Raw genomic sequence first — 15,830 nt, 5'->3', positions numbered from 1 at the left:
TATAATGATGAAATGAGATGAAATTATTTCTGTATCCAAAAGGAGCCCTAAAGATTAACAGTTTGCACTCCATTAAGGTCCGACTATCAAGAATTAAGATTGTATCATGTCACCTAATTTTCACCTTAATTAACTGTTAGAATCGATAAAAATGCAAAGCGTAGGTTTTTGGTAGTTAGGGGGCATGATTTCTCAGTTTTGATAATTTAGGTGGAAAATGCAAAACTTTGTTTAAAAAAAAAAAAAAAAAAAAAAAAAAAAAAAAAAACCAGAAGAATCTCCATCGCTGCAAATATGAAGAAATGATTCCCTGCTTTAACCGACCTGAGTTATATACTCTATCCCATTTTATGTTACCAAAAAGTAAAATGGAAAATCTGATTCTTATTCTGTGGGAAACCATATCATGGAAGGTTTCTATTGTATTAGGCTTGGACTAGAATCCTTGAGTGTCATGTCAAAAGGAAAAGAGTCCTTTGCTTTCCATAACCCCTTAAAGAAAGTTATCCTTTTCATTAACAAAGCCCCAAAATAATAATTAAATCAGCCAGGAAACCACTCTTTTCTTCTTTGATGAACTCATCTTTTCCTGGATTCCATAAATACATTGGAAGAAAAGATTATTCCTTTCCTAAATTCTAATCCTCATCTCAATTGGAAATTGACCACTTGGTAAGTGACAATTTGGCAACCGATCAATAAAGTAATTTGATAGGGAATATGTGTCAAAACATTGCAGTGGATCCACTGCACTGACTAATCTACCCTCCCACCATTCTGAATTGCAAGTGCCCTCCAACGTGGATAAATTAATTGATAAAATGAAAAATTAGCAAGAGGGAAAGAAAGGAGTAACCAACAGTACGATCATAAAATGAAGAGAAATGCTTTAGCCACAAAAGAATTATACAAAAGTAAATTCATAAATTGACGTGACTTGATACAGTATGTCAGATTGTAAAGTTATTTTTAATGTAAAGTAGATCTAACACCATCACGTAAAGTCACGTCAGTTTGTAGATTTACTTTTGTATAATCTTTGTGTCTGTAACGGTTCTCTAAAATGAATATGTTCCCTTTTACATATTGGTCTAACCGATAATGATACTAATTTGACAACTTGGGGAAACCATGTCACTAACGAAATAGGAAGTAGATTGGCCAAGCAAACATTGAGAATTGTTGAGGCCAATCGTTTTCAACAGAGAATCTGAAGGGAAGGATATATATATAACCATACTCAGCAACAAGGAAACTCAAGAAGAGATATATATATAACCATATAAACCATACCTTCTTTCTCCCACCCTCTCCCTCTCTCTTGTTGTGTTGTAATTCTAATTCAAGTGGCAATGGATGTCCAAGAAAAGCTCATGCAGCACAGATCTAGTGTCTCTATGACATTTATTGTTTCAGTAGTAATCTCCTTGCTGTTGTATGCAGCCCCTCGGCTCATAAACATTCTGACTTACTTCTGGCCTCTATTTGCCTCTACGGCTGTCTTGTTGGTGGCAATAATAGGCTTTGGAGGCCTTTCCCAGTTGGCATCTGAAACTCATGGTCACAAAGCAGGCGAAGGAATCATAGATTATGTTCAACGCAGACCAGAACATACAGAAGTGTCTTAAAGGTTTGAGCAAACTTAGGAGGTTCAACTTTCAAGCTTCAATAAGTGGGTTCAGAATTATTCTGGTGCTCATTCATCAATTACTTCGTATTCTCTGTAACTATATGACTGCATAAAAAGAAGTGTCAATCTCCCTCTCTGTTTGTTCTAAATATGAAAACAACTTGGATGACATGGAAAATGTAAATCCTGGAAGTAATATTGCAAAGACGGCTTCTCTATTTTCATTTTTTTTTTTCTGTTTATTTCTTTGTCATTTCTGACATAGAGGATCATGCAACATATTGATCATACCGGCACGAAAATTTTTATTTGTAAGTCTACTTGTTGACACACCAAACATATTATTTCTATATAAAGCTATCACATCATCTAGTATAAAAAATGTGTATTTAATTTTTTATGGCTTATGTGGTCCCAGATCAGCATGTTCATACATCGACTTGTAAGTAGTACAACTCTATCAGCATATAGCCCGATATTTATCACTTGAGAATTTGACATCATTTCTTCTCTCTTTTGATATCTTAACTTTAGCTGGGTTGATTGAGTGGTTATGACAAAGTTCCTTGCTTCGGGAAGAAATCAAGGATAAAATGTTAGGAAGAATGATGTTGGGAAAAAATTAGTGATGTTAGTTATTAATGGATTTACCAGTTGTATTATTACAAATAGATATCATCACCAACCTTTTTCAAAGGTTACACTTGCCAAATATCATTTATGTTATGAGTGGACCTCACCTTTTGCGCTTTTATCGTTCTGAATTAAATTTAGAACCTCTTAGATTCATTTCATGATGACAAGTTTTAAGGATTTTCTTGAGGATTTTTGTTGGGAGGTAGCTTGAATCCTGTTGAAAAAATACCTCTATAAATTGTTCGCTCGAGCGGTGTCTCTGTCGCTTGAGCAAAGCCTCACCTAAAGAGTTGGCTCGATAGCTGCTCGACAGTGAGCTCAAGCTAGACACAATCAGAGAGTTCGCTCGACACTCAGTTAAGTGGGATGACATCCAGAGAGTTCGCTTATCAGTTGCTTGACACTCAGCTCGAGTAGTATGACGTCTAGAGAGTTTGCTAGACACCTGCTCGACACTTAGTTCGAGCGGGATGGAAACCCTAACGTTCGCTCGAGCGAAATGTTCGTAAATTAGGTTCCGAACTGCTATAGTATAAATATGAATGTTTCAACATTCATTTATGACTTTTGAACTGTTTTAAGGCTACCCTTTTTTGTGTTGAAAAGAGAGGTCCTCTTTGTGATATTCCCAAGAGTGTTTTGACACTTTGGAAAGAGGATTTTGTAATTAATCTCTTGTACTTCATCTTTGCTGATAGTGAATTCATTGAGATCGACCCCGCCAATGGACATAGGCTCACATTGAGCTGAATCACTTAAATCTTGGTGTATTGTGTGTGATTGTCGTTATTTCGTTTGTTTGCTTCTGCTATTATTTACTTCAACTCAGCCTTCGATAACGGGTCTATTCCCAACAATTGTAGATATAGTAAGGTCCTGTCATGCTCTGCATATTCTTTATTAGCTTGTATTTTCTTATTTTGCCCCCTTATTTCTTTCAGCAGTTCTTCTGTAACAATGAGCCTTGGGTAAAAGCTTGGAAGTGCTTTATGCCCTGGCATGCATTTGTACTCTTCACATCAAAATAAGACACAAATATACAGTGTTTTCCTGCCGAAGTTGAAATGTAATTGGTGGGCACATACTGTCATAAGCATACACAGGCTGCTAACTGATAACTAACAAAGACAACTATAGCCTTGCACATGCTATTAGTACTTTCTTAAGTTAATTATAGAAACTACAGGCTGAGTTATTAACTTTGCAAAAGATGGTGACCGTCAGATCTGAGATTAGGACGGTTGGGATTTCATGAGATCAGATTCAGTCAAAGTTCCAGATTGATCAGCATCACATCTCTTAAAGCTCTCCATCACAATTGAAACATCCTCTTGGTCAATCTTCCCCATTTCCTTCAGCTTATAAATGACAAATTCTGCAGCACTAAGAAAGGAAACCAAAGAAAGGCATGATAAATATGAGCATGTTAGGCAAAAGAAAGAACCTATAAAATTACTACTAGTCAATATGTCTCCATTTGGTTTTGATGTGCTCAACTCAACACAAATTACTCTTACCGGACAACTTTATCACCATCAAGATCTGCTGCCTCAAGATCTGAGAATGTCAATTCCCTTGAAAGAACCTGTTTCAACATTGCTCGTTGCCTTTCTCCGGTGTATAGTTCAGCAACGTAGAGAAAGAACTGAGCTAAGCAAATGGTACTGCTCAGTATCCAGAAAATAGCAAAAACACGACCTCCTCTGGTTGAAAAGCTCTCATCCCCATAGCCCAGAGTGGTAATGGTTGAGCAAACACAATAGAATGCATCCATCAGGTTTAATTCTTCGACTATAAATAAAAAGAGAGTTCCTACCATAATAAGCACCAGAAGAATGCCACCCACCATTATTAATTTATATTTAACTTTGTGGGTCTCGACCTCCTTAAGAATCTCATCTGGATCAGGTTTTTCACCCATGTAAATGGCTCTAACAACAAGGATTTGCTGCTTTTGTACTATGTAATCAGCTGCCTCACTAAGAACTATACCAGCCAGCGCCATGCCAGTGAAGACATAAATGCATGCAAATAGTTTTGCTAATATGCTATCTGGAACAAGGTCCCCATATCCAACAGTGGTCATTGTAACAACAGAAAAGTAAATGGCATCAAGAATCCCATTTGTTCTTTTGCCCTTGATCTGATGTCTTATGAAGAAGAAACAAAGGGTGCCTCCACCTAGGTAGACAGCCAACAACATAACCACATACTTGAAATTGAATCGGGGTTTCTCGAATATACATTCAGGAGCCAAAGGACATTTGACTCCATTTTGTTCAAGGGTATTGGTCTCTGCAGGAGAAGCAGTACCACTGCAAATATTTCTTCTCCGGATGTCCTTGTTTCCATTGACACGATAATGATCTCTCAGCTCTGAAAGCAATGATTCTTTAGCATCTTCACAGGCCATCAGAAAATCAAACTAAGGTGTGTCTGATTCAGGGAAAACCTGCAGAATTCAAATGACTAAGTGATCTGGATCTAACCTTATGCCACATTGTGTCAAAATCACATTAACAACTAGCTAAACATGAATGGAAAATCATTACTTGTAGAAAACGAATTGAATTAAAATATACAGACTTTCACTTCTCTAACAGCTCAGATACAATTCCACATAAACCATTCACAAAACCGACAATCAATTTTCAGATCATGTTGAATCCTATCATTTAGAACCAATCGACTTTCTATTGTTAGATGTGTAATCGAACAACATGGCTCTTAAGAAACTATAAATTTGGTTTCTATGTCAAAAACAAAAAAAGAGGAGAAATATAGAGGAGTAAAACAAGTAAAATGAACGGGAAATTAGTATGATTTTAAGAGATCATCATCATCCCGTATAAATAAGCTACAAATATGAAAAACGAAATGTTGAAAAAAGAAAAGAAAAAGAAAGCAGATGAAGAACTGTTGATGCCAGATTTGTTTTGCTCTATCCTCTGGGCTAGTGTTTATGGGAGAGAGAAATATAATCAATTTTATTACCTAAGAAAGCTGGTTATTGCAAATTCATTGCTCGATTTGAAAACAATGCTTGTACTGTTGCATGTTTCACAGCGAATCCATAATCAAGGGACTGGAAAGAACAGTCATATCCCATAGGACCAGCAACAGTTTCAAAGTGATTAAAACGAAGCTGCGAGATTCACTCTGCTTCTTCCAATTGGCCACTTTCTCACCGCTAATAACCAAGCGGGTCCTTGGGCAGTTTGGCCTCCAAGACTAACCCACGTTGACATGGTCAACATCACAAAGCAAAAACTAGGCTCTGATCTGCGTGATGTCCAATGCCCACAAAGCTCACCAACGTTATTCCAGTTCAGCCATCTACAAATGGCATGCAATCCCAAGTCCCCAAAAATCACGCAGGATCAAGTAAAGAAGATCAGTTGAAGATTAAGAAGAATTCAAAACCTGCATATATAACAACATCGGTCTCGGACTTTCGTTCCATATCTTTGTTCTATTGGCCATAATATCTTAGATCTTTCCGAATCTTTGTAATTCAAAACTCCATCATATGTGGGGTGGAGCTGCTCTGTAAACAGCTTATACATACAGCAATGTACGAACAGTCTGGTTTTGCTATCGAAAACCAAGCCAAACATTTAATCAGAAACAATCTTTTCTTTCAATTTCCGATCTTCATATTCAAACCAAAGTTGACGTGTTGCATGTCCTCGAACCTCCATGATGGCTCACTCTTACGCAGCTAAGCTCATTCAGTTTTATATTGCTGAATATTATTCATTCACACACACACACACAAAAAGGAAAAAAGAAAAAGAAAAAGAAAGAATGCAAACCTCAAAAGAAGAAACATACGCTTACAGACATACAAGAACTTGCCAATTGAAATGGTTTCAAGTATTCATGGAAGCTCGAGTTTCTCTCTTCTTATTACAACGGCAAATTTTGAAATGATTAGATTGATCCCCATTTTCTATTAACTTATAAGCTTTTGAGACTAACATGATAATTCTGCAACATCAATTACCATTTTATGTACAGAAATTAACTTACCATTATACCTATGTGCTTATGTCTTGGGTTTAACGGCCCGGACTTGTGCATGAGCTAGCCTTCTGTTCATGACCAACTTATCATTACCATTTTATCTAGGCATAGGTTAATAAAATAGAGTCCATTAAACCGGACTTTCGATGAATTACTTCATGTTGGTTGTCATCATGAGTTTAAATATTTTATAGAGAAAATATATTTGCAACCGTTAATTATACAACTGCCGCGTAATCGTTTTAAAAAAAGTGAATAAAATATGAGATCCACATGAAAAAAATTAATTTTTTAATAGTAGACCCCACTTTTTATATAAACGATTATGTAGTATTTATGTACTTCACAATTGTATGTAAAATTATTCATATATAAACCCTTGAATTACCAATAACAGTACCTTAAATCATCAATTTTGACGATCACCCCCAAACTACCAAAAACATCTCAATGCCCCTCCATATAAGGAAATGACATAAATACCAACTTTGAGAAAAATTCAAAAAATTTAAAATACACAAATTATAATATTTTTATTTTTTTTGGAAATTATTTTTATTTAAGATTTTAAATTTGCTAGGGTATTTTGTCTTATTTGAGAATATTGAGGAGCACTTTCATCTTTTCAATGAAAGAACTGATATGTTATAACGTCAATTAATGTTATTGTCTTATTTGTCAAAGGAAAATAGAATACCCTATAAATACTTAATTAATTAATTAGGTATTTAGAAATAAAAAATTCATTAATTTGTAGATTCATTTTGGATTATTTAATTTATCATATGTTTAATTTTTTTTTAATATAAGAGTGATTATCAAAATTGATAATATAGGAATTAATTATAAATTAAATAGTAATTCGAGAGAATTTGTATATCTTCACCTTGATAATTTGAATTTTGGACCCACAGAACTTACTAAGGCTCATTCATACAGAAACACTTTCAACCCATCTTATCTAATCTCATTATTACAATTTTCTTAAATTCTCATACAAAATATAATAAACAATTTAACTTTTTTAAATATCATAATAATAATAATAATATTAAAAAATAATATTTTATTTTATTTATTTAAAATTATTTCATATCATCTCATTTCACTATTTAAACTAGCCCTAAATCAGGTCTAATGAACCGAGCCGGGCCTCACAGAGTAGAGGGCCGACTTAAAAGCCGGGACTCGCACGGTAACCACTGCACAGTGACTTGGGCTTGTTTTAATTTGTGGGATTTCAATAGTAGAGGGAAAAACAGGATCTCCCGACTTGGGACCTGGGTTGGGACTTGGGAGGAGAAGAACAGCAACAGCAGCAACAAGGGTTTTAGCATTTCTCTCTCCTTCTCTCTCACTGGTACGATATTTTACACCAATTCTAAGCCTAAATTACTAAGTTTTCACACGTTTTCTTACTATTTTCCTTGTATAATTCTGCTCCAATTTTTCAATGACCTTGCAGCACAAAACCCGTCAATTCTCAAACCATTTGTAGGTCCTAGATATTAGCTTTACCGGTTTTTTCTGTGTTCTTTGCGTATCTTATCCTACCAAGAATAACCCTTTTTGTTCCTCTGTTAATTTTCTGCTTTGTGTTGCATTTGTTCTTCCAGCTAGTTTTTGAGGCTTCGAGTGACTTTAATTGAACTGCATGTATTCAACCCTAGTGTAAATAATGACATCAGTACCTTCAAAAAACATATGGATCCGGCGGCAACAATGCCCATGTGGGGATTGGAAATGTTATGTTGCGTATGAGAGTGATGCTGAAGAAACGTCCATTGCATCTCAATTGATAAAGAATGATACGTCGCCATCGGATGCAATGGTTTCTCCTTATGTTGGAATGATATTTAAGAGTGACGATGATGCATTTGAGTATTATGGAAATTTTGCTAGAAAAAATGGGTTTTCGATTAGGAAAGAGCGATCGAGGCTTAGCCCACAACTTGGTATCTATAAACGTGACTTTGTTTGTTACCGTTCTGGATTTGCACCCATGAAGAAAAAGCCTACTGGAGAGCACCACAGGGATAGGAAATCAGTGAGGTGTGGATGTGATGCAAAAATGTATTTGTCGAAGGAGATAGTTGAAGGGGTTTCTCAATGGTTTGTTGTACAGTTCAGTAATGTCCATAACCATGAACTTTTGGAAGATGACCAAGTGCGCCTCCTTCCAGCGTATCGTAAAATTCATGAGGCAGATCAAGAGCGCATATTGTTACTTTCTAAAGCAGGGTTTCCCATTCATCGTATTGTGAAGGTGCTGGAATTGGAAAAGGGGATTCAGGGTGGGCAATTGCCATTTTTGGAGAGGGATGTCAGAAATTTTGTTCAAAACCGTAAGAAGCTTGTTCAGGAAAATGACGCGTTGCTCACTGAAAAGAGAGAAACTGATACGATGGAACTTCTTGAGGCATGCAAGGCCACAAAAGAGACCGATGAAGACTTTGTTTATGATTTTACAGTGGATGAGAATGATAAAGTTGAAAATATTGCCTGGTCCTATGGTGACTCAGTTCATGCATACACCATGTTCGGGGATGTACTTTATTTCGACACTACTTATCGATCAATCACGTATGGAATGCTTTTTGGAGCATGGCTTGGGATTGACAACCATGGTAGAACCATCTTCTTTGGTTGTGTCCTGTTGCAAGATGAAACACCACGCTCCTTCTCTTGGGCTTTGCAGGTTTGCTGCTGATATCCTTTATTATAACGGTTTTAGTTACGCACTATTATATCCTCTTCTGCAATAATATTTTTCCTTGGATGCAGAGTTTTGTCCAATTCATGAGAGGTAGATGTCCACAAACAATTCTATCTGATCTTGACCCTGGGCTTAGAGACGCAATAAGAAGTGAATTGCCTGGCACTAAACACGTCACTTCTATATGGAATATTTTCTCCAAACTACCAAGTTGGTTCTCTCTCCCACTTGGATCTCGCTATGGAGAATTTAAATCTGAGTTCGATGACTTATATAATATGGACAGCGTGGATGGATTTGAACTTAGATGGAATCAAATGCTTTCAATGTTTGGACTTGGTTCAGACAAACACATTGCTTTACTCTTTTCTTTCAGGACATGTTGGGCACTGTCCTATATGAGAGGCTACTTTCTTGCTCAGATGGCAACACAGGCATATTCAAAGTCCGTAGATGCATTCTTGAAAGGGGTTTTTAGTGCACAAACATGTTTACGTAGCTTCTTTGAGCAGGTATATTAGTTAAAGGTTTCCTAAGCTCTTCTGCTTGCAATAATATATGCTCTGTAGTCCTCGCACTAATGTTTCTTCTTTCACTTGGAACTCTTTCAGGTTGGTATTTCTGCCAATTTTCAAAATCATGCACGTCTAGAGTTGCAATATATGCATCTTAAAACATGCGTACCCATTGAAGAGAATGCACGGAGTATTCTTACGCCTTTTGCCTTCAATGCTTTACAAAATGAATTGGTGCTGGCCATGCAGTATGCAACCTCTGAAATGGCTAATGGGTCCTATATAGTACGCCACTTCAAGAAGATGGATGTAGAGCGTCTTGTAATATGGATTCCAGAAGATGAACAGGTCCATTGCTCCTGTAAGGAATATGAATCTTCAGGAATTTTGTGCAGGCATGCTCTTAGGGTAGTTATAGTAAAAAACTACTTTCAGCTTCCTGACAAGTATTTTCCAAGTAGATGGCGACGAGAAATCTCTCCAGTTGTTTATGAAAATAACGCTACTCAAAATGGTGAGGATGATTGGTTTCGAGAATATCAATGCCTTAGTGAAACTGTATTCGCAGAATCATCTATTACAAAGGAGCGTTCTGATTATGTTCGTAGCGAACTGACCAAAGAACTTACAAGGCTTCTTAATGAGGTCAGAAATCTACCAGAGACTGATGTGGTTGCTATGGGTTTGACACTTTCACCGACTTGTTGATTTGAAGTGGTGGGTCTATGTATTCTAGCAAATGCAACCACTGGATGCTTCATCTTTTGGAGGCAACAGACATGTGGAAGAATGTATGAGTAAAAGCTGATGAAGGTGAAAAAGGGACAAAAACATAATGCATTCTCATTAATACTTCCAATCAAAAGAGGCAATATTCTGGGAATGGCTAATCAGAAGTGTACATTGTGGCTTCCTGTATGAATAACTTGGCTGAAAAGGATGCAGATGAGGTTAGTTAGATACACATAAGATGGTGTTCTTTGTAAAGTGTTCAGGTCGTTTTTAATAATGAAGCAAAGTATAGTCTCCATCTTTCAACGCTCTTATCTTTTCTCACCTTAACTTGGAACAGATTCTAGCTGCCTGATTTAATGAGGTTTAGAAAGTGATTTTTCTTCAGTACAGCCGCCATATTTTTATCTGCTTTTATAAGTTGCATTTTCCCTGAATATATTTTTAGATGCTGAATTTGGAGTAGGTTTCACCATCACGGCCAATTTGTTCGGCGAAAAGGCCGCGTTGATGGAAGTGGTGTGCACCTTTGTTTATATGATTTTACAACGGACAACATGAAGATTGAGGTGCCCAGTCAGTATTTTTTATGAAGTACATATCTCGATAGCTGATACTATGCCAAAATGTGCAGGAGACATGCTGTGTACTTGGGGCTATGCCTCCTTTTCCTAAAATAAAATTTCTTGATTACCAAAAAAAAAAAAAATGTGCAGGAGAGATTTCAATATATAGTCTTTACTCATATTTTTTATCCGAAGCTTTGTGTTGACACTTCTTAATACATCTTAAGTTGAGAATACCAATGAGATTCAAGAAGCATCTTTAACTAGAATTTTGTACCACTAATTCTGTTTTTGCTAAATACCTTGCTGGTTGCCAACGTATTTGTGAGTCGTTTGTTTACACTAGTGATATAATTGGCTTTTTATGTTGATTGAGATGTATAAACCTATTTGTGATGGACCATGTCTTAAAGGAGTGAAATCATCTTGATCTAAGTTCTTCTGCGGATAAAAAAAATAATCTTAAAATAGATGATAATAGCTATAAACTGAAGATTCCTTGTTAATTGGCTATACAAAGTAGAAATTGTCTCGATTACTCGTGTCCTGAGATGAACTCTAAATTACTGATTAGAGTATCATGCAGACTCAATGGACGCGTTTAAAACTGTATGACTAAAATGAAAAAAAAAAAAAAAAAAAAAAGGTATGATTGCAAAGGGCCCCTTGTATTGCAAATGGGGAATTAGCTTCTACAGTAACCGAGTTACTGAAGTGATCTCTTTGTTTTTCTGGATACACCAGTCCTTTTTGCTTACCTGATCATGGACCCGCATTCACGTGCCTCATTTAGATGACGACGGGAGGATACAAGTTGAACTCATCTTCATACAATCACAAGGCCTTGTTTCTTTCATACAAATCCATTTGTTGAACTGTACCATATCATCGACAGAATAATTGACAATTACTTGACACCCACATTCTTGTCACTACTTGTAGGCAGACTAGGGTGGATTTCTTCCATGCATGTTGCAGTGGCCCTCATCAATCTAGGGACCCTTCTAGATCTAGATCTTTCCCCCCACCATACCTGATTTTTAGTTACAGGTAAGAGTTTGATATTATTCATTCAATTTGAATCTGAACTTGAAAGAGGGTCCCCTTTGGGTCTCTAGAGAGACCCTGTCCATGATACGTGGCTCTAAAAATATTAATAACAAGAGAATGGAAATGATGATAGCTGCAAACTTGTAGCCACGTGTAAGAACCACATCGAAGGGTCGGTTTCTGTACTGTACAACATGGTACATGACTGAGAAGGACAAATATCAATTTGCCATATTGAGTGGATTACCCTCTTTATTTTCGAAGTAAAGATTGATCTCAAGACTTATTATTTGAGATCGATATACTTTATGCTTAAATCACTTGAGACAGACCTACATGTTCTCTTTGGAAGGATGGGATTTGAACTGGGGTTCATGTCTTCTTGTAGCTTTGAATCTCTATAGCTCTTAACGTGTCCATTTATGGTGCTCGCATTGGAGGTGTTTGGCTGCGAGGAAAAAAAGTGGCGCGTGGAAAGTTTTGAGTCGGGAGTGAGGAGCATTTTGGTGTCTTTTATACGTCTAATTAAAGTAGAGATGAGATGCTTAAAGGCCGGTTAAAGGCATTCGGTGTCTTTCATTTGTCTAATAAAGGGTGCATTAAAGAAGAGATTAGATGCTTGAAGGCCGGTCAAAGGCGTTATTTTCTTTCTTTTATCGGCTTCCACGCTGCTTAAAAAGCAGAAAGAAAAGGAAATGCAAGTCCTTACAGGTTCGATTGTGGCGACAACACGTCATAAAAGTTCGATATAGGTACTGCGTTCTAGTTTCTTGTTACTGTATTGCAGTACGGTGGTATCATATTCTTGGCACTAAATAGTAACTATTTCGTCCAAATTCTACACAGTACTACTGGACTTTACTTTTCTAGTATTTTCCACAAAACTCGCGAAAGATGAAGTTCCTAATATTTCATCTCATCAACTGCTATTCTCCCCTCTTTACTCTACACCATATAAAAAAAACATTGCTATAAAAATATCTCTATTTCTTATAAAAAAAAATTATAAAAATTAAATGTGAGAGTGAATAGTGATAAATGCATATTACGTAAATCCCTTAAATTTACTTTGAAGCTTAATTTGCTCAATTTGATGAAGTAAAAGAACAAGAAGAAAACATACAGTCACACAGCTAAAGATTAAAACAAAGAACTTAACGACAGAATTAAGCTAAGTTCTACATGCATGAATGCAAGATACATGATCAGAAAGAAAAAGAGCTTAGTCATTTTAAAAAGAGACCAAAGCATTTTGGAGCAAGATAATACATCTGATCAGGATATACGTCATGATTAGACGGCAATTAGTTGACGTTGGGCTTCAATCCTGATTTCTTCCTTCATCTTCCTAATGAATTCTTCGAACTTTTTGTTCAATTCATCATTTGCTTCCGGTGCTACTTCTTCTTCTTCTTCTTCTTCTTCTTCTTCTTCTCGCCCAGCTTCATCTTGATCTGCAATGAAAGCTTCAATTTCTCTTTGTTCATTTTCTGCACCAGAAGACGACCCATCTTCTTGTACTTGTAGTTTTCCAGCTTGATCTGCTAGATTTTCTCCTTCTTCTTCTCCTCCTTCAGCTACAAGAGCGACATTATCTACCGATCCAATACTTCCGACTTGGACTTCCTCAGCAACTGATGTCTTCGTTGCAAATACATCAGAAGCTGAAAAGTCGCCACCAATATCAGTCACAGATGGTGAAGAGCTGCTAGAAAATAAGCTCTTGGCTAGAATAGCAAGAATTGCATTGCAAATGAGAAATATGTATCTCCTTTGGAGGGTGTGGGTGAAGAGTGAAAAAAGGAATGCGGAGAAGTAGACAATGAAGGAATGGGGCCGAAAGAAGCAGAAGCCTGAGGAGTAGCAAAGAAACAAAGAAAATAATGAGACTGAGATAACGGACTGCAAAGTCCTTTTCAAGAACTTGTTGTACTTCTTCATGTTGAACTTGTCAACATTTTGCAGGAGCTTCTGGTCCCGATCATTTTGCTGCATCTTTGTTTGTAGTTTGTATTATGTATATGAACGAAATTAAGGTGTTTAAATGGGTTCTTGAAATGTTATGCTGGGTGACATGGAGTACCTCTTTATTTATAGTAGCCCTATAACAGAGTACTACTATGACTGAATTTACAAAAATGACCATAATAATTGCATAAAAAGGGGGCATGAATAGGAATTTTCCAAACAATCACAAGTCTATATGTATTACACAGTGCATATGAAGCCCAAAATATTCCAGCTACAAAAGCCCAGATCCAAGATGCTAAAGCCCACAGTCAAGCTGCAAGTTGCTTCCCTCTTACAGCAACTACAAGTTGCCCAGATAGATTGCAAATGAGTGGAAAATGATGAATTCACTTGTATTTAAAATTGTATTTGTGTCCTTACTTATTTTTCTTTTTAGTCTTGATAAATACATTTAGATAATGAGTTGTATTCTGTTTTAGGAAAAAACATTCTGTTAGATTGTTAGACCAAACATGTATATAAGGCACCCCCTGTACATTCACAGAGCATTCCAATGCACAATACTGAAATTCAGTCCTCTCAATGCGTCATGCTCTCTTCATCGTAGTGCTTCTTCCCTTCTTTTGGTTTCCTTACATGGTATCGAGAGCCTGAGAGCAATCATCCATGGAAGACCCACCTGAAAACTCTGTCGATTATGAATCCCACCATTCCAATTCTTCCTCAGTTCATACAACCATTAGCCCAAACACCTTTTGTGCCAACAATATGGCCCGTTATCTGAACCTCAGTGATCCCGGTAACCCATTTTTGCCTAGACAATGGCGACAACCTTGCCATCATTCTTGTCACTGACTTACTTACAACTGAGAACTATGCCACTGGTCGCAAGCCATGCGTCGTGCCCTTCGTGCCAAAAACAAAGTGGGTTTCATCACCGGTGACATCCCACGACCCACTGACCCAGCAGACCCCTTACTTGAACTTTGGGAGACTGCAACGACATGGTAGTTTCATGGATTCAAAATTCCATCAGTTCCTTCATTAAATCCAGTGATGTTTTCGTTGATGATGCATGGGATATCTGGCTCGATCTATATGATCACTTCTTTTAATAGAATGGGCCACGCATATTTCAACTAAAGAAGACCCTTTCCAGCCTTCTCCAAGAACACGACTTTGTAAGTGTTTACTATGGTAAACTTAAAACATTATGGTATGAGCTTTCCAATTATGATCCTATTCCCGTTTGAAATTGTGGTACTATGACAACTCTTTTGGATCATTATCAACGTGACTGTGTTTTTCAATTTTTAATGGGTTTGCATGATACTTACTCTAATGTCTATGATCAAATCATGCTTTTAGATCCTATACCTTTTGTTACCAAGGTTTTCTCATTGATATAACAACAAGAATGCCAGCATCAACTCATTCACCATGCCCCATCCCCTGACTCAATGGCCCTCACCATTAAGAAGCCTTTTTCCCTTTAAAAATTCCCATCCCAACCACGGCCTAACCAAAAGAAAGACAGACCTTATTGCATTCACTGTAGAATTATAAGCCATTCCCTTGATACTTGCTTTAAAGCAGGCAATGCCAAGACCCATGTATGTTCCCATTGCCATTTGACTGGACACATAGTAGAAAAATGCTACAAATTGCATAGCTATCCAGGGGCCACAAACTTTTCAACAAATCTCCCAACACTGCAGTTTTTGCTACCCATTCCAGCATATCCCCTCTCCCACCATATGAGGAAATCAGTGATGACAAAGTTGGTTTATCTAAGGCATAATTTTAACAACTAATGGCTTTACTTCAGCCAAAGGAGTCTTCTATCGCTGCTCAGCATTCGGCTAATCAGATTCAGTCCAAGTTACCTCATCCAAATTCTAATTTCTCTGGTATATCTCTTTACTTATCCACCCACAAACAAATTACATTGCAATCCAACACTTTCCCTTGGATAATAGACACGGGTG

General features: G+C 36.9%; 3 protein-coding genes across 3 annotated transcripts; 1 reads left to right on the top strand and 2 right to left on the bottom strand.

Annotated features, from left to right (window-relative positions):
- Positions 1-3,126: 3,126 nt before the first annotated feature.
- Positions 3,127-4,720, bottom strand: LOC121265259 (two-pore potassium channel 1-like). The gene is made up of 2 exons (XM_041168820.1): positions 3,784-4,720; positions 3,127-3,649 (listed from the first exon to the last, which is right to left on the bottom strand). Exons 1-2 carry the CDS (start codon positions 4,677-4,679, stop codon positions 3,499-3,501), a joined length of 1,047 nt encoding a protein of 348 aa, XP_041024754.1. The 5' UTR covers positions 4,680-4,720; the 3' UTR covers positions 3,127-3,498.
- Positions 4,721-7,494: 2,774 nt separating this feature from the next.
- On the top strand, positions 7,495-10,642 carry LOC121266039 (putative protein FAR1-RELATED SEQUENCE 10). The gene is made up of 4 exons (XM_041169732.1): positions 7,495-7,652; positions 7,909-8,990; positions 9,077-9,520; positions 9,620-10,642. Exons 2-4 carry the CDS (start codon positions 7,971-7,973, stop codon positions 10,229-10,231), a joined length of 2,076 nt encoding a protein of 691 aa, XP_041025666.1. The 5' UTR covers positions 7,495-7,652; positions 7,909-7,970; the 3' UTR covers positions 10,232-10,642.
- Positions 10,643-12,939: 2,297 nt separating this feature from the next.
- On the bottom strand, positions 12,940-14,068 carry LOC121264045. Its single transcript, XM_041167086.1, has 2 exons — positions 13,915-14,068; positions 12,940-13,870 (listed from the first exon to the last, which is right to left on the bottom strand). The coding sequence occupies exon 2, from the start codon at positions 13,864-13,866 to the stop codon at positions 13,165-13,167; it is 702 nt and encodes a 233-aa protein (XP_041023020.1). The 5' UTR covers positions 13,867-13,870; positions 13,915-14,068; the 3' UTR covers positions 12,940-13,164.
- Between the last annotated feature and the right edge of the window lie 1,762 nt (positions 14,069-15,830).

The sequence above is a fragment of the Juglans microcarpa x Juglans regia genome, chromosome 5D (assembly GCF_004785595.1).
Source record: "Juglans microcarpa x Juglans regia isolate MS1-56 chromosome 5D, Jm3101_v1.0, whole genome shotgun sequence".
Lineage (NCBI taxonomy): Eukaryota > Viridiplantae > Streptophyta > Magnoliopsida > Fagales > Juglandaceae > Juglans > Juglans microcarpa x Juglans regia.
This window is presented reverse-complemented; position numbering and strand designations above follow the sequence as displayed.